Genomic DNA, 25,015 nt, shown 5'->3' on the forward strand with positions numbered 1-25,015 from the left:
CCTTGTGGTCCCTTCCAACTCTTAAATTCTATGATTCTAACCAGCAACTGGCTGAAGTTCCCACTTGGATTTTTCTGCACGTTTTAATTCATTTGCGCTTCACGTGTCTAATGTGGCAAGCATCCCATTGTAACCCCCAGCAGCCTGGAAAAAAATGAAGTGGCCTTGCACAAGTCATTATTTTTAACTTACTAGCTGGCCTGTTGATAGGAGTTGCAGCCCAAAACTTCTAGGGTACCAGGTTGAGGAAGTCTGCTTTAGAGTGTGCCCATAAGCCAAAAGCCAGCTCTTTGTGATGTTCCCTTTGTCCCACCTTATCCATCTACTTGTTCTTGCTTCCTGACACTCTATGGTAACCAGCTGTTCCTCTGTTATCTCCTATCCCAATGGGGAAATGTCTTCCTTATTGCAGGCTTGCATCTCTGGTGGAAACAGCTGGCAGCAGAAAGAAGCAAGGGGGATACAACACCAGGAATGTTTCTGGAGGGCTTGGCAATATCCAGGGCTGATCTGCCTCTTTGGTGGCAGCAGTATTAATTCCAGAAATCGAGCAGGAATAATAAATTATAATGCTCCCAAGCAGAACTAAATGTTACAGAATCAAAATTCTGGTTCCAAAAGCGAGGCACACATGGAGTACCAGCCAAAGAAAACAAATCTTACAGGCTTATAAAATCATTTAGTGCACAGAGAAACGGTGACTGGGGAGAATTCTGCTTCTCCTTCTTTTCCAATAGTGGAATCGTGAGCTACGAAAACCGTTTTGACACAAGGAAAATTCTCTGCATTGACAAGGGACACACAGGGTCAGCCTCTGCAGAAGTGTGCAAAGGCATGCCCTGCAATGATGTCACACAGGTGATAGGCATCGCTCCATGCAACAGGGAACACTGCCTTTCCAGGGTACCTGGCCATGTAGAGCACTGGGCATACACACAGATCTGCATTTGAAGACATGCACAAAGGGAGGCAGAGCCTGCTGCTTGCCGCCATATATGCATTCATAGTTCACAGAAGGCCTTTGCTCCACCCCCACCCCCAGATACAAATTAAACACCACCTCCCAACTCCTTGAAAGATTCCATCAAGGGTGTCTCTGAAAAAATTTACACATCGCTTGGGAAGACAGGTGAACTAATGCCAGTGTACTGGAAGAAGAAAGATCACCAGTTTTCTTCAACATCAGATTCGTTGGACCGGTCATGTTGTGTGGATGCCTGATGATAGTCTTCCAAAGCAACTATTCCGAACTTAAAAATGAAAAACGTAATGCTGGTAGTCAACAAAAGAAATTTAAAGACTCTCTGAAGGTGAATCTAAAAAAGTGTAGTGTAAACACTGGGAAACACTGGCCTGCGAGCGCTCCAATTGGTGAATAGCCTTTACCAAAGGTGTCATGAGCTTTGAAGGCACTCAAACTCAGGATGAAAGGGAGAAACGTGCTAAGAGGAAGGCACACTTGGCAAACCCTCACCGTGATCAACTCCCGCCTGGAAACCTATGTCCCCACTGTGGAAGGACATGTGGATCCAGAATTAGCCTCCACAGTCACTTACAGACTCACTGTTAAAACCGTGTTTATGGAAGGCAATCTTACTTGGCTATGAGTGATCGCCAAAGAAGAAGAAGACCAATTAAGAATACGTGAAGAGGGTTTCGCTTTGACAAATGTTTCTCATTAACCTTAGAACAGAATTCCGAACCCTTCCTAAGAAAGGAAGCGATGTTCTATCTCTACAGAAGTACGCCTCCAGATACCAATCGCTGGGAATCACAGGTGGGCTTGTTGTGCTGATGTTCTGCTTGTGGGCTTCCCAAATGCATCTGGTTGGCCAAGGTGAGAACAGGTACTGCACTAGATGGACCACTGGCCTGATGCAGAAGGCTCTTCTTATGTCCTTACATTGCTGCCTCATCAAAACCCATCTGCCTTGTAGAAAGGGTCACCAACAAAGTGCCCTTCACATGTTGCTGGACTACAATTTCCATCACCCCTGACCATCGGCCCTGGGAGCTATTGTTGTTGGCATCTGTCTGTCTCAAGAGACAATTGAGTGAGCCTCTAGGAGTGAAGTCAAACTGCTGTGCCAGAAGTGACCTCCCCGGGGCGCAAGCCTGGGCAGTGTGTATGGAGGTTGGGGGCTGCCCATCTGACCCTCCACCTCTCAGCCTTGCTCATGTAGTCCAAAGCAGTGTTAAAAACTCAGGTATCTAAGCCAGGCGTTTTATGTCCTCTGTGACATCAAACATGCCAAGCGAGGGTCTGGCTTGCCCTCTGTGATGCCAGAGCTTATCAATCACTAGCTATCTGACTTTTAGAAGACACCTGAGGGGAGCCCTGTTTAGGGAAGTTTTTAATGTCTGGTGTTTTATTGTATTTTTAATATTTTGTTGGGAAACCCAGCCAGATGGGCAGGGTATAAATAAATGGTGATGATGATGATAGTGAGCAGCCTGTGAACATGACAAAACATCAACAAAGGTACCTGGTGGCCAGCAGAGGGTATGAATGAAGAGGACCGAACCAAGCCTCTTTGATCCGTGGCATGCTCTCGTACATTAAGAGATCCTTCTCAGTCAGTACAACAAGCACAGCTTTCCAATGCCTCTCGTTCTCTCCCAGCACCTGGGGAGGAAAAGAAGAAATGGAGCCTGTGAAATGATGGCAAGGAAAGAAGTCAAGATTGCAGTTGCTAGCTAGTCTGAAGTGGGGGGGGGGGTGACAAGAGGCACATGCTGCCAGCAAGGCAATGAGTTCATTGATTTAATCACTTCTCTAGGCATATGCAGTCTGCAGTCTAGGTATGACAAGGGATGCTACATTAGACTTGAGTCTAACCAGCACTGTCCAGCCTGACTGGCAGAAGGTCTCCAGTATTTCAGACAGAGAAGAATCCCGGCCTGATCTGCAAATGCCAGGGATCTGCTGCTTGTTCTCTACCACAGAGTTCCGGCAACCCAACAGGTTTGCTATGGGAAGCTACAAGACCTCTGCTCTTTTCTTATGATCCTTTACCTTCAAACCAGACTTGGACCACACAGCCCTCCAAACAGAGGTTGCCTTCAAGCAGAGGACTATTCTCTGGGAGACCTTCAAATTACAGGACTGTCCACTGAATGCTCTAAGAGTAATACGTATCCCACCTTTAAGGAAAGTATTCCCCCACCCACCCCGGGCAAATCATTCAAAAATAGCTACTGCTGCCATGTTTTTCTTTCTAAACTCCAGGTTTCCTGCGGGACATACATTTTGTTCTTAAATCAAGTGACTTACGCAATCTAGACTTTGCCAAATGGTTTAAAAGCATATTTTCAAACTGTGAAGCTAATCGATAATTAAATTACAGTCCTGCTTTGAAAAGCCATTCCTTATTTTTCATTAATTGGAAAGGGCCACTCCAATTATAATTCCTTTTTATTAAACTAATTAAACAGTATCAGCAGGCTGAAAATTTCACCAGGCATTCAGCCTGTGAGATTTAAGCAAAGGGTGTGTTGGCTTTGGGGTAGTCTCATGTTTCATAAAGGCTAGTTTTCAGAATATAAAAATCCATGTTTCACTAGATTTACAAACTAGCTATGAATAGAAACTTTAAAAAAAAGAGAAATTTTGATTATTATTTTTTGTTTTGTTCTCCTGTTTGAAAGAAAATGGGTTGTTTTATTTTCAACAAATTTGCATTGATTTTTTAACGTATAGGAAAATAAAATATGTTTTCAAATAAATAATATAAAAGGAAAAACAAAGCCTAGGTTTAAAATAAAGTTGACATTCTGGACAAGCGCCTAATAAAAATCTTCATGAAGTGATCTCCTCAGGTGAACACATCAGGTAAAGAATTGAACCAGTGCTTTAAACTTTATTTCCCCTTTTCCCATTTCAGAGTATAGGGGCAGCAGAATTAAAGCTACTATGAGGAGGCATCTCTGCTTAAAGGCTGCCAGTAGAGACTTTCCATATTCCTGGAGTGAGTTTCTGACATTAGTAAAGGTAAAGGGACCCCTGACCATTAGGTCCAGCCGTGGCTGACTCTGGGGTTGCGGCGCTCATCTTGCTTTATTGGCCGAGGGAGCCGGCGTACAACTTCTAGGTCATGTGGCCAGCATGACTAAGCCACTTCTGGCGAAGCAGAGCAGCTCACGGAAACGCCGTTTACCTTCCCGCCGGAGTGGTACCTATTTATCTACTTGTGCTTTCGAACTGCTAGGTTGGCAGGAGCAGGGACCGAGCAATGGGAGCTCACCCCGTTGTGGGGATTCGAACCGCCGACCTTCTGATCAGCAAATCCTAGGCTCTGTGGTTTAACCCACAGCACCACCCGCATCTAGGCAACTAATCCCTTTGGATACTCTGCACAGTGTGGAAGTGGCCCCGTTTTGACAGATGTTAAAATACATATTAGGCTATGTATTTTTATTTCTTTTCTTGCTGGTTGATTAATGACAACGTCCACATTTTTATTTTAAGTGGATAATCTTGATTCAAGTGCAGGAGGCGATTCTGAATACAAAAATAATGAAATTTGATTGGCCGAAGCAAAATAAACTGCAATGCAGAAACGCACGACATCTACAGTGTCCTGTCTCCCTCCAAGCTGCATTTGTGAACTCACTGAAACCAAGGCGATTTCCAGCGGTGGAGCTGATTAGAGCAGACAGCCGTAAGCACAGGATGTTGGTACATCCCACGCGGCAGGAAATTGGGCCGCACTATACCTCTGACCCCAGCCACAGACGAAGGAGGCAATACTGGGAGAATTATTTCAAGAGGGAAATGAAAAGAAGCGAACGGCTACATTTCCATTGCTAATCTCTTCCTGATCCCAATGCGCACTACAATGCAGGCTTGTGTCGCTATCAGATCTGGGCATTTGCCAAGGCATACAAAATTCCCCGCAGGGCACAATAGGAACTGCTGGAAGTACCTAACGAAAACAAGAGGTGCGAGTTGAAGGTGGGGAAGGGGAGAGATTGTGCAGCCTGAGCTGTGGGTCCATTTGGGTGCTAGGAGTCTGAATGCTCAGGGAAGACAGCAGCAGATAAATGCATAATTGCAATGATTGATTGATTGATAAAAAGTAGTGGTCCAAATTTGTTTGTATCGCCAAGCTGAGCACTCTTAAACCAGCTTCACTTAACTGCAGCGACATTGTCATGTAGCCAGACCAGACTGTCCGCAAAGCATCGTGACTTCATAAAAACACTATGTGATCCCTGATTGTCTAGGTTTCCCTGATTGTCTAGGTTTACTCTAGAAAAGAGAAAGAAGCCAAAGCAAACAGGGGGAGGTAGGTAATGATGAAATGGCAGCAAGTCGAGGAAACCAATGGCAGCAAGGAAGCAAAGTGAAGATTCACATTAAATTAGGCATAGGGTGGAATATGTAGGAGGAAAGTCTGCATTATGTGAAGTCTTGGGGTTAATTTGGACTCAAAACTGTCCATGGAGGCACAGGTTAATTCTGTGTCCAGGGTGGCTCCGTCTGGGACATCGCCTAAAACTCTACCTGCCTGTGCACTGTCTTGCCAGAGTGGCGCATGCTCTGCTTATCTCCCGCTTGGACTACTGCAATGTGCTTTACGTGGGGTTACCTTTGAAGGTGACTCGGAAACTACAACTAATCCAGAATGCGGCAGCTGGACTGGTGACTGGGAGTGGCCGCTGAGACCATACAACGCCGGTCCTGAAAGACCTACATTGGCTCCCAGTTTGTTTCCGGGCACAATTCAAAGTGTTGGTGCTGACCTTTAAAACCCTAAATGGCCTCAGCCCAGTATACCTGAAGGAGCATCTCCACCCCCAAACACTGTCCTCCGAGGGCCTTCTGCTGGTTCCCTCACTGTGAGAAGCGAAGTTACAGGGAACCAGACAGAGGGCCTTCTCGGTAGTGGCGCCCGCCCTGTGGAACGCCCTCCCATCAGACATCAAGGAAATAAGCAACTATCTGACTTTTAAAAGACATCTGAAGGCAGCCCTGTTTCGGGAAGTTTCTAATGTTCAATGTTTTATCACATTTTTACTATTCTGCTAGGAGCCGCTCAGAGTGGCTGGGGCAACCCAGCCAGATGGGTGTGGTATAAATAATAAAATTGTTGTTGTCGTCGTCATCTAGGGCAGCATCTCATTGCACATAAAAAAATTTTTATTGTTGTATTTTTCTCCTGAGTTTTTAGGGGAGACCTCTCACAGCCAGGATCTCTCTCTGCTGCTTGGCTTATGAGAGATGACAAGATCACAACCCCAAAATCGGCATCTACGTTCCTACTGGGTTTAATCAATTATCTGAGACAAACCATTGCTTGCAAACTAAACGCTAGATACTCTCGACATTATAACTCAAGTCTACGTGAGGTAGCAGCAGGAGGATTTTTTATTTATTTTTAATCTTCTCCTACCTGACAGTTATGTGGAGTTTTAAATTAGATATGCACACCGCAAACAGATGGAGTCCAATACAGCATTATTCCTCCAGATTACTGAACGATGGAAGATTGCTAAGGCTGTCAATCTTTAAACCGAAATCCTATTAGGAAATTACATGCTATCTGCAATGGAGACTCTAAAGTTTAATGCTTTTAACTTGGCTCTCCAGTTCTCTGGGTGTTTTCCGAATTTTTGCTACACAGTGCTGCAGTATTCCATGATCTGAAAAGCCATGTTCCTCTGACACGCAGATCATGTTAGGAACACAGGAAACTGCCCTTGTTCGGCGTCAGACCATTGGACCACCTGGTTCAATGCTGTCTAATATGACTGGCTTAAGAATGCAAGCCGAGCTCAGCATCCAATTCCCATAATGACCAACCAAGATGCCAATGGCAAGCTCACAAGCAGAACAGAACTCTCCCACTACCAAGCGACTGGGATTCACAAGGCACTGCTGCCTCCAAAAGTGGACACAAAACACAGCCATCGGGGTTAGTAGCCATCGACAGCCTGCGGGGACTGATCACAGAATTGCAGAGTTGGAAAGGACCGTGAGGGTCATTAGTCCAACCCCATACACTGCTGGAATCTTTTCCCCAATCTGGGGCTTGAACGCACAACTCTGAGATGAAGAGTTACCAACTGAGCTGTACTGCGGCAAGATCCACTGAGCAGCTTAGGATGCAGGCCATCTCTGCCTCAACCAGCTGATTCCTGGCTCAACCAACCCCAACCCCAGTCCAGCCACAGATATGCCAACGGATCTCGGCCCAGTATACCTGAAGGAGCGCCTCCACCCCCATCGTCCAGCCCGGACACTGAGGTCCAGCTCCAAGGGCCTCCTGGCGGTTCCCTCACTGTGGGAAGTGAGGTTACAGAGAACCAGGCAGAGGGCCTTCTCGGTAGTGGCACCCGCCGTGTGGAATACCCTCCCATCAGAAGTCAAGGAAATAAACAACAATCTGACTTTTAGAAGACATCTGAAGGCTGTCCTGTAAAGGGAAGTTTTTAATGTTTGATGTTTTATTGTGTTTTTAATATTCTGTTGGGAGCCGCCCAGAGTGGTTGGGGAAACCCAGCCAGATGGGTGGGGTATAAATAACAAGTTGTTGTTGTCGTAATGTCCCATCCTGGCTTAGTCAAGGTTGATGCAAGCCCTAAAATGGGGCGTTCTGCGGATGGGACTTAGGCTGGCTATCTGAAGCCCATTCAGCTTGGACACTTGGCCTAGTGTCAGGAGTGCGTGCAGGAGCCAGGCCCTGTGACCAATAGGACTCTGCAGGACTGGGGCCTTCCTAAGTTTGTTCTGAAGAGGCAGGGTGCGGCTGATTGGTAACTCACAGCACCTGGTGGCAAGAGCAGGGAAGGGATATAAGGTCAGCATTTTCCCTTCAGCTCTTTGCCACAGCAACACGCTCCCTGCCTTGGGCTTCCTGATCCTTGAACCTCGGCTTCTTGACTTCCTGCTTCTTGATCCTCGGACCCTTGACTTTTTGACTCCCAGCTCTCTGACCCTTGGACTCTTGGCTTCCTGACTCCTGGCTTCTGGACCCCCATTCCTGCTCCCACCCCGCCATCTTGCCCCCAGTCCTGACATCCCCTGCCAGGACTTTGATCGCCCGTGAACCGGACCGTGACACCTAGCAACCTGGCACACAGCCCTATTTTACAGAAGCAGAGGATCGTAGAATTGTGGAGTTGAAAGGGACACCAAGGGTCATCTAGTCCAACCCGCTGCGAGGCAGGAATCTCAACTAACGCATCCATAACATATGGCCAGCCGACCTCCACTTAAACGCTTCCAACGAAGGAGAGGCTTGTTGGCCAGTCTGTGACAGAGCAGCAAACCTCACTGTTTAACGGGGATTAGAATCCGGTGCTTGTTTACATTGGCTTGCTTTACACTAGCTTCTTGTGCATAGGATTACTCCCTCTGCCTAACCTGTCAATCCTCTTTTAAACCACTCAAAGGCAGCAGGTCTTTAGGGTTTGGGGCAGCCGTCTCTCTCAGCTCCACCTTGAGACGGCAAGGTTGAAACTAGGAACTTCTGCGTGTAACTCATCTGCCGTAATCTCCCAACTTCTTTTTCATTCTGCCCATAATAACAATGAGGATAATAAAACTTGTCCCTAAAGTTTTACCCGTTGATTAATCAGCCCATTAAACCAAGCGGTCCTCATCTGTGCAATTGTAAGGTTAAATACATATATACATGCTTTAAAAATAAAACTGCTGGTATTGGCAGATGTTCTCCTTTTCCTTTCCTTGCTCTGAAATCTCTGAGTCAGATCTCTCTTTTTCCTTTCGGAGCCAACTCGCTGGTCACGAATCGTTTGAGGTAACAGGTGCATAACCGTTATCAGGCAGCATTTGGTTCCCATTTTAAATATGTGGGGGGCTTTCCCATTCCTCTGGATATGATCCCAAACCACATCCCAGAGCTGCTGGTTATCCCTAGTAAAACATGCAGGCAGCTGTGAAAAGCGCTTTTGAACCATGTAAGGAGTAACTCAGGCTGGATGTTCCTTTAGGCTATTGGGAAATCTGAGGGTAACCAAATGCAAAACAGCTGGGGGTGCGAAGAATAACTGTAGAAACCCCCTTCCCCTGATGATAAGCTTGCGATAAGAATGGCCAGATTTGCCTGAAAAAATCAAAGCATGTTCTTCTGGATAAAATGGGTCCAAACTTTGGTCTCAGCTGGAAGCAAATGAGGATCCCAGACTGATCCACAAACCATTTAAGGCCTGTGCTTAGATCTATAGTCGTACCTTGGAAGTCGAACAGAATCCGTTCCGGAAGTCCGTTCGACTTCCAAAAAGTCCGAAAACCAAATTGTGGCTTCTGATTGGCTGCAGGAAGCTCCTGCAGCCAATCAGAAGCCGCAGAAGCCCTGTCGGATTTCCGGGTTCCAAAGAACATTTGCAAACTGGAACAATCACTTCCAGGTTTGCGGCGTTCAGGAGCCAAAATGTCCAAGTTCCAGGGCATTTGACAACCAAAGTACGAAAGTATTTTATTTATTTATTTTTAAAAATATGAACTGCAATCTCCAAACAGTATACAACCATAGAAGAGACATGACTAAAATATACAAGCCAATTAAAAAAAAGTTTGCAACCATAATTAAAAATAAAGATAATTAAATAGTCTAAGACCAGTTTTTCCTGTTGAGGTCAGTGAGGCTGAATTGGGCTTCGAGCCAACCATACTTCACTGAACTACGAAATCTACCAATAGCCTCTCTAGGCACATATCTGTTGATATTTAATCTCAATAAATCTTCAGCCTTGGTTCATGTTCCACCTTCCCCTGGTATGTGTTAAGTCCCCCTTCTGAAAATGGCCAAGTTTGTACACCACAGTAAACCATAGCTAACACTGTACCATGAGCAGCTTTGACTCCTTGTTGCTCACACTGGGAGGTAATAAACCATAACCCCTGCCTTGGTATCACATTCAAAACAGGGGTTGCAGTTTGCTTTGCCCTTCTGAAAACTGCCCAGTTTGCACACCATGATAAACCATGATTAATGGTTTATTGCTGGGTTGTCTAACTCCTTTAAGTTCAAAGCACAGTCCCTGGCTAAACATGACATCCAAGCAAACCATGATCTCCAAGTCCTGACTTTGCCTACAAGTTGTGGTTTCTTGTGAGTCAAACCATGTTCCCTGGGTTTAGATGCGGTGCTAAACCACAGGCCATAGTTTGTATCTTCCAGGGCAAGCAGATGCAAAAACTGCTCGTGCATGGTAAAAACCATGCAAATATACATGTGCAAATATGGCTGAGATTTCTGACAGACAAGTCTACTTCTGGCCTCACTCACAATTGGGGTGTCCGCTCTTATTCCACACAGAACGTTACGGAAGGGGGCAACATCTTCCTTCCTCCAATCTGTCTTGTGACCTCATTAGAAAACATGCTTCGATCTGGAGCTATGGTAGTGGATTAAGAGGAGGGAGCAACTCCTTGACTCTCTGCTTTGTGTGTGAAATGTTTAAGGCCGGTGCTGACAATTGACCTCCGAGGGTTTTTTTCTATCTAGTACATTCCCCTGCCGCCATGTTCAAGTTCCCTAGCTTTTTTCCTTTAGCAGGGCAGGATCGCTTGGTGTGCTCCTTAAAAGGCTTCTTTCACCTGCTGCTCCTTGCTTAGCTGTTCCTAAAATATACCCAGGCCATTTTTAAACACCTTTGCCTTCATCTCTCCCCATTACGCCTTCTGCTTGGAGGTTCTGTGCTATTTATTCCCTCTCTCCCAACTTCTATAGGCTTCATGGGGAGAGACCACAACTCAGCGATGTCAAAGGTCCCAGATTCCGAGCCCTTGTAGTACGTCTGGTTAAATATTCAAGTTGCAGGGCAGGCTGGGAAAGAGCTCGGGATGAGACTCTGGACACCTTCGTTGGAAGTTATGCTGAGCTGAGCACAGGAAAAGCTTGCCCCGTCTCACCGGTGGCTAGGCAGCCTGCCTTCCAAGTTCGTCCATCCGGTGTCCCACTTTCTGTATCCATGCAAAAGTTGTTGTTGTTGTTTAGTCATTTAGTCGTGTCCGACTCTTCGTGACCCCATGGACTAGAGCACGCCAGGCACTCCTGTCTTCCAGTGCCTCCCACAGTTTGGTCAAACTCATGCTGGTAGCTTCGAGAACACTGTCCAACCATCTCGTCCTCTGCCATCCCCTTCTCCTTGTGCCCTCCATCTGTCCCAACATCAGGGTCTTTTCCAGTGAGTCTTTTCTTCTCAGGAGGTGGCCAAAGTATTGGAGCCTCAGCTTCAGGATCTGTCCTTCCAGTGAGCACTCAGGGCTGATTTCCTTCAGAATGGATAGGTTTGATCTTCTTGCAGTCCATGGGACTCTCCAGAGTCTCCTCCAGCACCATATTTCTAAAGCATCAATTCTTCGGCGATCAGCCTTCCTTATGGTCCAGCTCTCACTTCCATACATCACTACTGGGAAAACCATGGCTTTAACTACATGGACCTTTGTTGGCAAGGTGATGTCTCTGCTTTTTAAGATGCTGTCTAGGTTTGTCATTGCTTTTCTCCCAAGAAGCAGGCGTCTTTTAATTTCGTGGCTGCTGTCACCATCTGCAGTGATCATGGAGCCCAAGAAAGTGAGAAAACAGGGAGCTGAGCCAGAGAGATTCCCATTATATTCATTCGTTGCTCCAGGCTTTTAAGCTGTGGTTCCTGCTTTTGAGAAGGCAACATTCCTTTGGTCCTTATTGGTCAGTGTGAGCAATGGACAGGCAAGGCAGCCTAGAATGGCATTTGGCAGGCTGGCCCTCTGCTTATTCTAACCTCCGTGTGCCCAACATCCTGCTGCCGTCGGATGGTTTCAGCTTAGGCTCGTTTGCTCCTTGCTTGTGTGGTTGGCGTGCGGTGTTTGTTTTTCTTTCCTAATCCTTAAATTGAGGTAGATGGCAGAGAGGGAGAACATTGTTGTGTGCTGGGACTGCAGCCCAGGGCTTGCTGCTCTGTGGTTGGAAATCAGAAATCTTACAAACTTCTGGACAAAGCAGATCCTGCAACTTTCTAGCAAGCAAGTTTTTCAGGCCCAGACCTTTGCTCACAGTTTTACCATTAGGTTTGCATTGCACTGCACAGGCATGCAAAAAAGTCTCCCATCATAGGTCAAAGGTAAAGGGACCCGTGGACATAGGCGACTATGGGGTTGTGGGGCTCATCTCGCTTTCAGGCCGAGGGAGCTGGCGTTTCTCCACAGACAGCTTTCTGGGCCATGTGGCCAGCATGACTAAACCGCTTCTGGTGCAACGGGACACCGTGACGGAAACCAGAGTGCACGGAAATGCCGTTTACCTTCCCGCCGCAGCGATAACTATTTATCTACTTGCACTGTTGTGTTTTTGAACTGCTAGGTTGGCAGGAGCTGGGACAGAGCAACAGGGCACGGGTGGCATTGTGGTCTAAATCACTGAATCTCTTGGGCTTGCCGATCAGAAGGTCGGCGGTTCGAATCCCCACGACGGGGTGAACCTCCATCATATAGGCTGCATGAATCACTTTAAGCATTTCTGCACCCGTAGGACACTGAATGACAGAATCACCAAGTTGGAAGGGACCCCAATCATGATCTAATCCAACTCCCTGCAATGCAGAAATATCAACAAAAGCATCCATGGGAGATGGCCATCCAACCTCTACTTAAAAACCTCCAAGGAATGAGAGTGCACCACCTCTCCTGGCAGTCTGTTCCACTGTTGAACAGCTCTTACTGTCAGAAAGTTCTTCCTGATATTTAGTCAGAATCTCCTTTCTTGCAACTTAAAGCCATTGGTTCGGGTCCTAGCCTCTGGAGCAAGAGAAAACAAGCTGTCCCTCTCTTCCATGTAAGAACCCTGAATATATTGGAGGACGCAGGTGGCACTGTGGGTTAAACCACAGAGCCTAGGACTTGCCGATCAGAAGCTCAGCGGTTCGAATCCCCGTGACAGGGTGAGCTCCCGTTGCTTGGTCCCTGCTCCTGCCAACCTAGCAATTCAAAAGCACAAAGTGCAAGTAGATAAATAGGTACTGCTCCGGTGGGAAGGTAAACGGTGTTTCTGTGCGCTGCTCTGGTTCGCCAGAAGCGGCTTAGTCATGCTGGCCACATGACCCGGAAGCTGTACGCCCACTCCCTCGACCAATAAACTGAGATGAGCGCCACAACCCCAGAGTCAGCCACGACTGGACCTAATGGTCAGGGGTCCCTATCTCCTCTCAGCCGCCTCTTTTCCAGGCTCCTTCAACCATTCCTCTTAAGGCTTGATTTTTAACACGTTGCCATTGTGATTGTATTCCATACTACAAAAGGAAGTATGGAAAACAGACCTGCTCTGTGGACATGCAAGTGAGATCCAAGCTTGTTCTCAAAGCACTAAACTACGGTTTACTGTTGCTTCTGAACACAGCCATTGGCTAACATTCAGGTGCTCCTTCCTGTTTCACAGCCCTTTAAGTTCCTCCATGATGTAGTCATCTTTTTTTAAAGAAAAGTTAGGAAAAAAACAAGGGACAGAAAATGACTTGTTTCCCCACCGTTGATTACATTGTACAAGCAGTAAACCTGCGTTCTGCGCCACTGTGCCAATGGCCCACTTCAATTAACATGCCAGCATGGTGCGTATTTCTTCCTTCTTTAAAAAGCCCTAAGGTGATCTTGCAATGTGCTCTGCATCTAAATCACCTGAGGTCTGAGGTTAATGTCCGCAGCGTACAACTCATTAGCTGCGCATTACTGTCCAAGCCAACCCCCCTCCCCCCAGCTAACATGATTGATCCAACCACATGCTTAGTCCTGGGACTTGTTCTCAAATGAGAGTTTATTGCAAAAGGAAAGGTCAGCACCTTTGCAGAATGTTCTTTCCGATACATGTTGCAAGCTTTTGCTTTTCGAACTAATCACTGGGGGAAGGGCGGAATGACAACTAATACAGAGCCTCATTAAAAATTGAGAAGAGAGACAGGGAAGGGAGAAAAAGGAAGCTCTGGTGCGGCCAGTTCCTTTCTTCTTAGCTCTGCTTGAGAATATTTTGTGCTGCAATAAGCCTTACACCACAACAGATGCTTTGTCCACCTAACCCAATGGCTGCAGCTCTTATGGGTCTCAGACAGGACACTTAATCCATTAGGGGAGGGACAGCAGGTCTGTGGTAAGAGCATCTTCTCAGTGTGCAGCAGGACCCAAATTCAATTCCCAACATCTTCAGGTAGGGCTGGGAAAGACAGCTGCTGAAAATCCTAGAATTGCTACCGGTATAATAATAATAAGAATAAGAATAAGAATAAGAATAAGAATAAGAATAATTTATTATTTATACCCCGCCTATCTGGCTGGGCGGTTTCCAACCGAATATTAAAAACAATACAGCATCAGACATTAAAAACTTCCCTAAACAGGGTTGCCTTCAGTTGTCTTTTAAAAGTAAAATAGTTGTTTATTTCTTTGACATCTGATGGGGGGGGGGGCATTCCACAGGGCGGGCGCCACTACCAAGAAGGCCCTCTGCCTGGTTCCTTGTAACTTAGCTTCTCGCAGCAAGGAATCTGCCAGAAGGCCCTCAGCGCTGGACCCCAGTGTCCGGGCAGAACGATGGAGGTGGAGACGCTCCTTCAGGTATACTGGGCCGAGGCCGTTTAGGACTTTAAAGGTCAGCCCCAACACTTTGAATTGTCCTCGGAAACGTACTGGGAGCCAATGAAGATCTTTCAGGACCGGTGTAAACAACATTGAGCTGGACAGACCAGTGGTCTGACTCAGTGTAAAGAAACTTCCTATGCTCCTGCAGGTTATATGTTGTAAAGGGTTCCAAAAACATCTGGTCATGTTGTCATGGATTGGTTGGATGCAGAGGAATGGTGGGAGAAACCAGCTGGGGAACTGCCGGGGGAAGAAGGCCCTGAGCCTGGGGACTGGTGGTGGGACAACGAAGAGGGAGAAGCCTGGGAGGAGGAGGTGTAGGAATGAGAAGAGGGAACAGGGCTTAGTGAGCAGAGAGAGTCTGTGGCAGATGGAAGTCCAGAAGAAGGCCAAGAGGCAGAGGTGAGTCAGACTGGTGAAGAAATACAGGTGGCTTCCTCTCCTGCTGCAACTAAGCTCCTTTCCCTCCCTCGTCTGCCAGAACCAGAAGAGGCATGAAGAGGATGGAGGGAAGATTGGTGACACAGTCTCCGATTATTTGGGGGGGAATCCTGGAGAGGAGGGGACTTAAAGCAAGGTCTAAGCTGCAATGCTTCAAAGCATCTTTGTAAATAAGAGGATGGGTCTTCTTTTCCACTAGCTGACCTTTGCAGTGTGACGTGAATTACTGCTGGCTAAGCCCAGCGACCAGAAAGGACCACTGCCAACTGAAGTGTTGTGCATGAAACATATATACCTTTCTTTCTTTTTTTAACAAAAACTGCAAATGAAACTGTGATCCAATTACCATCTGGGTAGTGATTGGTCGCTGTTCTTCGAGACACATGCAACTACATGGGAAATCATGGATATGTGGAGCCCAATTTTAGCCATGAACGCAGAACTCGTCAGAAATCTTGGAAAACAGACATCTTGAAAATTATCCCAGTTTGCTATACACAACCTGCTTTTTGAATCATTGGAAGCACCTCATATTATATTTACCAGTGGCAGTCACATGTAGATAACCACACTGAACCAAAGACTCTGTAGGAAAGGACTAAATTTGGGTTTTAAATGAACAAACCGTAGCAATCATGGATTGCTCTTTACAGCAAAAGCTGCCTAAATTTGTCAGGTTCTTCTCTGAAGTCCCAAGAGCTATAATCCTGCGTTTTGGGGTTTTTTAAAGCATAAAAATCATAGCCTTGAAAAGAATCAAAGAATCATAGCCTTGCAAAGAATCCAGTTTGTTTCAGGGGTCCTGGGGAGCACTTGCAAGAATAACAAACAAAACCAACGCCCCAGTTTATTTGTGGTAAGTAACTCCTGGCACTTCATCACAAGATCAGAAGCAGTGACCTCCAAGGAAAAAGCGAAGGGCGCAGGTTGTTTCAAGTTGGAACGACAAACACGAGGTGCATACCACACAAAGGGCATCCCAGCCCCAAGCACTACCAAGTGTTATGAAAGCATCACACGTTGGCATCGGCTTTCAATTCTGGGTCCTGTCCAAGATCCATGCCTCTTAAAGCCCTAAATGGGCAAAGAGCTCAATATCCACTGGGACCAACTTTCTCTTGCTAAGCTTCTGCCTTAATCAAGAATGCTGAGTCCGTGGACCCAGGGCAGGGAGAACAGCTGAGGTACCTTGAAGTGCCCATGCGATCGTTGCTAAATATACTGCCACCACCTCCAACTGAGCAGTTGATCACGACAGAATAGAATGCCTGCTGTCCTGAGCATTAATGCAGCAACAGCACATTGCATTGACGGACAGCCAAACACCAATTGGGATTTGCAAACTGTTACTCTAGTGGAACCCCATTCTCTTCCATAAAGCGGCCTTTGCCCCAACCGGCTGTTTTGGACTACAAGTCCCATCAGCCCCAGCCAACACAGCCGGGCTGGTGCTGATGCGAGTTGAAGTTCAAAGCAGCAGCTGGAAGTAACCAGCTTGGGCAAATTTTGCTATGAGGAGTTTGGCGTTTTGCTTCTAGGAGTCCATAGGAGGAGGAGAAAACCATGATGCAGTGAGCTGGAAAAACGCCTATCATGAACAAAGAGTCCCCAACCCTTAGAAAAAGATGTTCAGATGTGGGGGTAATTTAAACATATCCACAGGAGGCCCTAGATGATCCCACAATGCTCCAGAAACATCTGCAAGAACTATGGGAGCAAAGGTCAGGGTCAACTGTGCAGCGATCAAAATGATCAAGGCAGTAGAGCAAGACCCCTGTGAGGAAGAGCTGCAGCGTCTGGGATTTTAGGCAAGCCAGAGGTGACATGGGGGAACCTTATAAAATTATACATGGCATGGAAAGAGTGGGAACAGAAAAGCTCTTCTTCCTCTCCTGTATCACTAGAGCTTGTGTGCGTGCAACGAAGCCGAAGTTTGGAAGATTCAGCAAAGTACCTCAATGGAACTTGATCCCAAAGGTGACAGTGATGGCCACCCCACTTGGGCTGCTTCAAAATGAGGATTTGACAAATTTGTTGTCCCGAACCCCCAGCATACCTGGCAGAAAGTTCCCACTGGTGTACACAGCCCCCAAAAGTACCATCTCAGAGAGCTCCTGGAACAACCAAGCCGTGGTCCATCAATGTGGGCAAGCTGAGCAGACACGGCACCTCCGTTCTGCTTCCCTTTTATACCTTGCATGCTGATTGCCACATCTGGGCTTGACCAGGCCAGTGACCCTCACCTATCCTGAGCCTAGTCCAGCTGGGGAAGCTGAGCTGGGGGCTCTTGCCTGCCTCCGCCTCCTGGAGCGCCCTTCTCACTGCTCCCTCAGGATGCTCAGAAGGTAAAAAGTAAAGGACCCCTGGATGGTTAAATCCAGTCAAAGATGCAGCGTTTGTCCACAGACAGCTTTCTGGGTCATGTGGCCAGCATGACTGAACGGCTTCTGGTGCAATGGGACACTGTGACGGAAGCCAGAGCGCACAGAAACGCCGTGTACCTTCCCGCCACAGGGGTACCTATTTATCTACTTGAACTGTTGTGCTTTCAAACTGCTAGGTTGGCAGGAGCTAGGACAGAGCAACAGGAGATCACCCTGTTGTGGGGATTCGAACCGCTGAACATCTGAGCGGCAAGCCCCAAAGGGAAGGCCTGTGGACAAAATGAGGAATTTGTTACCTTTTCTGCGAGCCAGCCGAGGTGCCTGATCTCTCGAGATCCAGCAATTCCTGCTTTGCCCAGCTGATCTTTGACCTCCGAGATGGCCTTAGGAATGAGATCGCTGACGCAGGAGTGGATGGAGTGGAACCAGGCCTGCGCCGTGGCGGAATCCTTACTCCTTAGAACCAGGGTGTGCCTGGCATCTGGTGAATGAACTTCTACGAGCCTGCAGGAGGGAAAATAGCAGAATCAGGATAACAGCTGGAGGTTTAGTCTCAAAATATATAGGGTGGCTATTGCAAAGCAGCCCAGTCCTATGAACCTTGCTAGAATACAAGTATTAAATATCCATCTGAGTATCTATCTCACTGCAGGTCATGTTTTGTGCAATTGCACTATTATATTCTAATAGATTATTGAATATTACTTTACAAGTCGTTCCACTTTAAAGTTATGTTTTATTATGATTTTTCGTACTGCAACGGATTATTAGAAGGTGTGCGTTCTTTATTGCATATTTTGTTGCTGCAAACCGCCTTGTGTATATAGGTAGGCTGTATACAAATTAAAAAGCAAAAAGAAATGAAAATGAAAATACCGCAGGGTGTGGGTCGCGAAGTTTAAATTCTAGTTAGCGAAGTGAAGAGGAAACAAACAAGCCACGAATTATCACAGGCTGGTTGTGGTTGGCTTGAATTAACTAGAACTTGAACAGAACTGGATGTGCTTTGTTCAAAAGTAGAAATGAAAGTTTTCCGCTTCCAAACCTTGTGCTCAATACCGAAGAGTTGTGATGGTTTGCTATGAGGTAGGCGAAAACCAAATGGCTGGAGCCAATCTGCCATTTGGGAAAATTCCTACCAGGCCCCTTGATGGCAACGAACTGTAGTTCCTAACAGGGTGGGATGAGAGGGAAAACCGGGTCAGCTGCAGCAGCGGAGGAAAAGAGGAGGAGCCTCGGCTGCAGCAGGTTTAAATAGCCGAGGCCTCGCCCCTGGAGCCAGCCGATTGGCTGGCCCGGGGTATGACACAGGCGGGGATTCCCTTAGGTATCGCGGGGGCTGGAGCCAGCCCCTGTGAATGTGGGGAAGGGGCGTGCCACCCGCAAACCCATCTCCTTGTTTATCGCGGAAGTGGCTTTGTAGAGTTGGAAGGGACCCTGAGGATTATCTTGTCCAAACCCCTGCAATGCAGGAATATGCAGCTGTCCCATACGGGAATCGAACCTGCCACCTTGGCATTACCAGCACCATGCTCTAACCAACTGAGCTATCCATGCATCAATAACAAACACCACTATGGACTAGTAGCAGGTGTCCAGGACTTCAGGTAGTGTCTCCAGTTGCCTGGGATTGAACGCAGGACCTTCTGCATGCAAACCAGAAGCTCTCCCAGTGAGCTGTGTCCCTTCCACATACAGAAGATTTCCCTACCCATCCTGTCCAGATAAATACATTGATATGCTGGGCACAGTCGCCGCGGTGCCACGCAAACGTTTTGCAAGCAGAGCGCGTTTGCCAAACGGACGGGACAGCTCTGATTTGAAAAGGGCTTAAAACGTGTTACGCTCTTTGGCAACCTGCCTTCTGAAAGGCAACATTATGTTTATCTGCTATTTGGCGATAAAAGTTCCCTTTTCCACTCTCCCTGGCCTAGAAATATTTCAGGCAGTGCCACAGCTGTGTTTATCCTCACACGCCACCGCAGTTATGCAAACACAGCATGTGGAATGGCTTTCGATAAAACCCACACCAGCCCAAAGGAATGACACGTTTAAGCGCGAGGTGGCTGCCATGATACACACAGGAATGGTATCACGTTTTCTCAGGGGCTGTTTGGCTAACTTTGCAAAAACAAAGAGTCCGAGTTGCCAGTGGTCATTTCCCAGCATTCCACCTTTCACTTCCAAAATATTTCCTGTCTCCGACATGCATTTAGCCCTCCCATAATCAGGCGAAGAGCCTAACAGGGCCTTGTTGCTCTCCCCAGCGAGGTTTGGCTGTCACATTCATGATACACCCTTAGGCACCAGGCAATAAACAACTATTTTACTTTTAAAAGAAGGCGGCCCTGTTTAGGGATGTTTTTAATATCTGATGCTGTATTGTGTTTAATATTCAGTTGGAAGCCGCCCAGAGTGGCTGGGGAAACTCAGCCAGATGGGCAGGGTATAAATAATACATTATTATTATTATTATTATTATTATTATTATTATTATTATTATTATACGAGGCCTTTGGCTGATTGATATCCAGCACCCTTTTAAAAATGTGTTGGGGGGGACAGGGGATTACTGGGTTTTTCTTGTTTTTATTTTCATTATGTATTTTGTGTTTATAGATTGCAATTTTATGTGGTTGTACTGCCCTGAGACCTGCAGGCATAGGGCAGTATACAAATTTAAATTGTTGTTGTTGAACGGACAACATAATGGCAAACAGGATTTAACATATGCAACTGCAAATTACAATCGTAGCCTCCCTTGTCCATAGCAGAACCACTCCAGCTTTCTATTATTGGTTTCTTTCTTTAAAAATGCCCATTGTTGTAACATGGTGCATTTAGTTTCTGTTCTCCTGGCTGCATCAAACAAACACCTAACTCTGGCCTGTGCGAGTGCCTTGTATGGCGCTGTGGTCGAAACCACTGGACCTCTTGGGCTTGCTGATTGGAAGGTTGGTGGTCCGAATCCCCGCGACAGGGTGCGCTCCCATTGCTCTGTCCCACCTCCTGCCAACCTAGCAGTTTGAAAGCACTAAAGCACAAGTAGATAAATAGGTACAGTGGTGCCTCGCAAGATGAAAAGAATCTGTTCTGTGATTCTCTTCGTCTAGCGGTTTTTTCGTCTTGCGAAGCAAGCCCATTGACGGATTAGCGGATTAGCGCTATCAGCGCTATTAGTGGCTTTTAGCGGCTTATCTGTTGATCGGATCAGCTGATAAGTGGCTTAGCGGCTTAGAAAAAGGGGGGGAGGGGGAAAAACCAGCAGGAACTCGCAATACATTGTCGTCTTGCGAAGCAAGCCCATAGGAAATTCGTTTTGCGAAGCACCTCCAAAACGGAAAACCCTTTCGTCTAGCGGGTTTTCCGTCTTGCGAGGCATTCGTCTTGCGGGGCACCACTGTACCCTGCCGGCGGGAAGGTAAACAGCGTTTCTGTGCGCTCTGGTTTCTGCCACGGTGCCCCGTTGCTCCAGAAGCGGTTTAGTCATGCTGGCTAGATGACCTGGAAAGCTGTCTGTGGACAAACGCCGGCTCCCTCGGCCTGAAAGCGAAATGAGTGCCGCAACCCCATAGTCGCCTTTGACTGGACTTCACCGTCCAGGGGTCCCTTTAAGGAAGCCCATCTCCAGCCACACTCTCTGCAGCTCCCACAGCCTCACCCCAACACTCACACACACAAAGGGGGTGATCCCATGGCAAAATCTGCTGGGATGACCAGCTGAGGACGCAGTGGATGTCCGGCTGCACCAGCTGATTCTTGCTCCGCCAAGCTCAGAAATCTCAAGTCCCCAAGCCTGACTCAGCCAAAGAGAAGCCAACATAACTTGCTCATCCTGGCTCAGCCAATGTAAGCACCAAAAAAAGGGGTGCAGGATCAGAGAGGGGGGAAGCTTAGGCTGAATCCTAAATCAATTCAGCTCCAACTTGACAAAGGACACTTTGTCAATGCTTGGTCAATGCTTGCTTTCCCTCTTGTCAATGTTCGTGCAGAGAAGCGGCAACAGCCCCACTGCAGAATGGGTTTTCAATCCGGGGTTAACTTTTCGCTGGCTTAATTTACACCATCTTGCTTTGGACCAGCTCCTTGCGCACAGGATTGCTCCAACACACAAACACACACACAATATTTAGGTTTTAAAACGTCATTTCATACCATGGCTGCACCACGGTCGTCTTCAGGTTTTTTAAAACTTCCGTATATGGATGCAAGCTGTACTTCAAAGTTGTATCAAAGACGATTTCCAGACGTATTATTATGCACATAGCTGAAGTGTATAGGCTCTGTCAGCCGGCTGATTTTGCTTTTATGGGCATGGATGGCCAAGTTACTTTGCTAGGGAGCATGAACATGTCATGGGCTGCGTTCTAAAATAGCAGAGCACTTCTCATCGGAGCAGCGAGGTATGCTCAGGGACATTGACGCAAGACAAAAAAACAAACTCCGTGCCAGGAACATTATGCAGATTAAGCAGCAGATTTGCATCGCTTGTACAAACCATTTGTTTTGATTCCAATATTTGAGATTTCCCTGGGTGGGTTCCTCTTCTATACGCTCCCTGAGCAGAACATCTGAAGCAGAAACTTGAATATCTTTCCTATTATTCTACCTTCCTTTCCCTAAGGCAAAATGTTCAAAAAGGTACTATCTGATAACTGAATAGAGGAAACAAGCCACATTCTGCAAGGGGAGGCATGTATAGGGTCTTAAAAAACAACAACCCTGTAAGGATTGAGGCCTGAAATTGGACAGGTTCCTTATGAACATAAGAAGTCCTCTGCTGGATCAGACATCACTGAGGGGCTGCAGGGAGACTCCCCCCACAAAAGGCCACAGGATGCCAACTTTTGTCTTACAGGAATTGTCTGGATTGTATGAGTGTCTGTGGTGATGAAATGCTGCGCAATTCAACATCCTATATTTTAGGCCCCATCTACACTTCACATTTAAAGCAGTATCATACCACTTTTATGGCTTCCCCCAAAGACTTCTGGGAACTGTACTTTGTTCTGAGAGTTGCCAAGAGATAACCTACCCCCAATCCAATTTCCCCCACAGAACTACAATTCCCAGAATGGCTTAACCGTCAATCCCTGTCCCCCCAGGGAACTTTGGGAATTATAGTTCTGTGACAGGAACAGAGGTCTCCTAACAACTCTCAGGACCCTTAGCAAACTACAGCTCCCAGCATTCTTTGGGGGAAGCAAGGGGTGTTTAAAGTGGTATCAGAGTGCAGACGGGGTCATGCTGCGATGATTCCTCATGCCCCCCAAGGAAAGAGAGGAAGCAGAGAAGTAATGGATTAGGGAGAGATCCTAACCCAGCCCTTCTCAACCTGTGGGTCCCCAGATGTTGTTGAACTACAACTCCCATCACCCCTAGCTAGCAGGGCCAGAGCTCAGGGATGATGGGAGTTGTAGTCCAACAACATCTGGGGACCCACAGGTTGAGAACCACTGTGGACCTAACCCAAATGCGGCTCTGGCTTTTTCTGGAACAGAAAATGATTTCATCCATCGATCTCCACCGAGAATGGAGTTGCCAATATTTTAACTAGACTCGTTGACATCGCATAAGCTGCAGTTATGTCTTGATTTGGGCTGGAGGAGCTACAGAAGCTGCGGGGGTCTCTTAAAGTGTTTTTGCAAGACCTTCTCCCCTCATTTGGGGGAATACAGGACACAGCAAGGTTTCGCACGGCGTCTGATGTCAACTGAGAGCTCAGAGTTTCCACAGGAAATAAACGCCACAAGAACTGATAAACCCTCTTTTAATGTGTGGGAGACTCAAAACTACTTGTTTCCTGCAGATAGCAAAGGTTATTCATGACGGTGTGAGCTCTTATCTAAAACAGAGCATTGTCTCACACCTGAGCGAGACTGAAGCTCTCTTTCCCCAGGGTCTGAAAGTCATGGTCTGTTTTGAAGCCCTAAGAGCCCAGGCTTGGCTCCATTCATGGCAATAGCATCAATGATGGATTGGAGGAAGAGGGCACCATCCTCAATTTATTGTCATCCAATTAGTCTCTGAGGTTCTTGCCACCGCAGTGGATGGAGCAAAGGGCCAGGTAAGGACAATTCTCAGAAGAGAGGCTGATTATTAAACCACTCTGACAACTGTAGCTCTGTGAGAGGAGCAAGGGGCTATTGACAATCCTCAGCATCCTTTTTGTTGTTGTTTAGTCATTTAGTTGTGTCCGACTCTTCATGACCCCATGGACCAGAGCACGCCAGGCACTCCTGTCTTCCAGTGCCTCCCACAGTTTGGTCAAACTCATGCTGGTAGCTTCAAGAACACTGTCCAACCATCTCGTCCTCTGTCGTCCCCTTCTCCTTGTGCCCTCCATCTTTCCCAACATCAGGGTCTTTTCCAGGGAGTCTTCTCTTCTCATGAGGTGGCCAAAGTATTGGAGCCTCAGCTTCACGATCTGTCCTTCCAGTGAGCACTCAGGGCCAATTTCCTTCAGAATGGATAGGTTTGATCTTCTTGCAGTCCATGGGACTCTCAAGAGTCTCCTCAAGCACCAGAATTCAAAAGCATCAATTCTTCAGCGATCAGCCTTCTTGATGGGCCAGCTCTCACTTCCATAAATCGCTACTGGGAAAACCATAGCTTTAACTATACGGACCTTTTTTGGCAAGGTGATGTCTCTGCTTTTTAGGATGCTGTCTAGGTTTGTCATTGATTTTCTCCCAAGAAGCAGGCGTCTTTTAATTTTGTGACTGCTGTCACCATCTGCAGTGATCATGGAGCCCAAGAAAGTAAAATCTCTCACGGCCTCTATTTCTTCCCGCAAACTATCGTTCCCAGGATTGGTTTTTTTTGGGGGGGGTTGGGGGGTTATAGCTGTTTAAAGTGGTATCACGGTGCTTTAAATTTAGGGTGTGGATGTGGCCACAGCTGAGCCAAGGATTTCCGCAAGGATTTGAGAGATCCAGCTGTTCCGCTGTCGAAGTCACGAGAATGACTGCTTTCCATGCTCCTAGCCCTCTCCCTAAACTTGAAAAACTTCAGCTTTCAAGCCCCCTTCAGACGGAGAAGTGTTGAAAGCCAGCGAACTTGCAGCCAATTTCTTTAAAAGCCTCTGTACTGGGTAGGAACAAAAAGCTCATTGATGTGATATGGGGGGGGGGGGGGTTTGAATATTCTCCTTCCTCTGACTTCATTGGTTTCTTTTATTTCTTTTTGGTTAGCAACTGTGAGAGAGACAATGGCGTTGAGCTGCCGTGTGCTGGGGTGCAGCTGGTTCCACAGATGTTTAAAATAGGGACCAACAAGCTTGCCCTATTTTTAGCGCCAGGAAGCAAAGGACCATGGAAGTACCGTGTGCCGTTCTGCCTTTCTCACTTCCCTAGTGAGCAGAAGGTTCCCATGCCAAGGTGATTCAAAATAATGAGGATTTTAGGCCCTCCGCCTTATCAAGACTCTACATCTTGTAACCCTAGGGCAGGCCCTCCAGATGTTTTGGGACTACAACTCCCATCATCCCTAGCTAGCAGGAACCGTGGTCAGGGATGATGGGAGTTGTAGTCCCAAAACATCTGGAGGGCCGAGTTTGCCTATGCCTGCCCTAGGGCCTTCTCCCCTTGCCCGTTTCCTTTCTAGAGGTACCCATTTC

The 25,015-nt window shown here is 47.1% G+C and overlaps 1 protein-coding gene across 1 annotated transcript in view; it reads right to left on the bottom strand.

Moving 5' to 3' along the window:
* Nucleotides 1-25,015, bottom strand: part of SNTB1 (syntrophin beta 1) — a 109,970-nt gene that overhangs the window by 13,133 nt on the left and 71,822 nt on the right. Inside the window, exons 3-4 of the mRNA XM_081204720.1 lie at nucleotides 17,694-17,901; nucleotides 2,487-2,626 (exon numbers count right to left, since the gene is read on the bottom strand). Coding sequence (XP_081060846.1) covers nucleotides 2,487-2,626; nucleotides 17,694-17,901 — 348 coding nt within the window. The remainder of the gene's footprint in view (nucleotides 1-2,486; nucleotides 2,627-17,693; nucleotides 17,902-25,015) is intronic.

Source organism: Podarcis bocagei (assembly GCF_964188305.1).
Source record: "Podarcis bocagei genome assembly, chromosome: 8".
NCBI classification, from domain to species: Eukaryota; Metazoa; Chordata; class Lepidosauria; order Squamata; family Lacertidae; genus Podarcis; species Podarcis bocagei.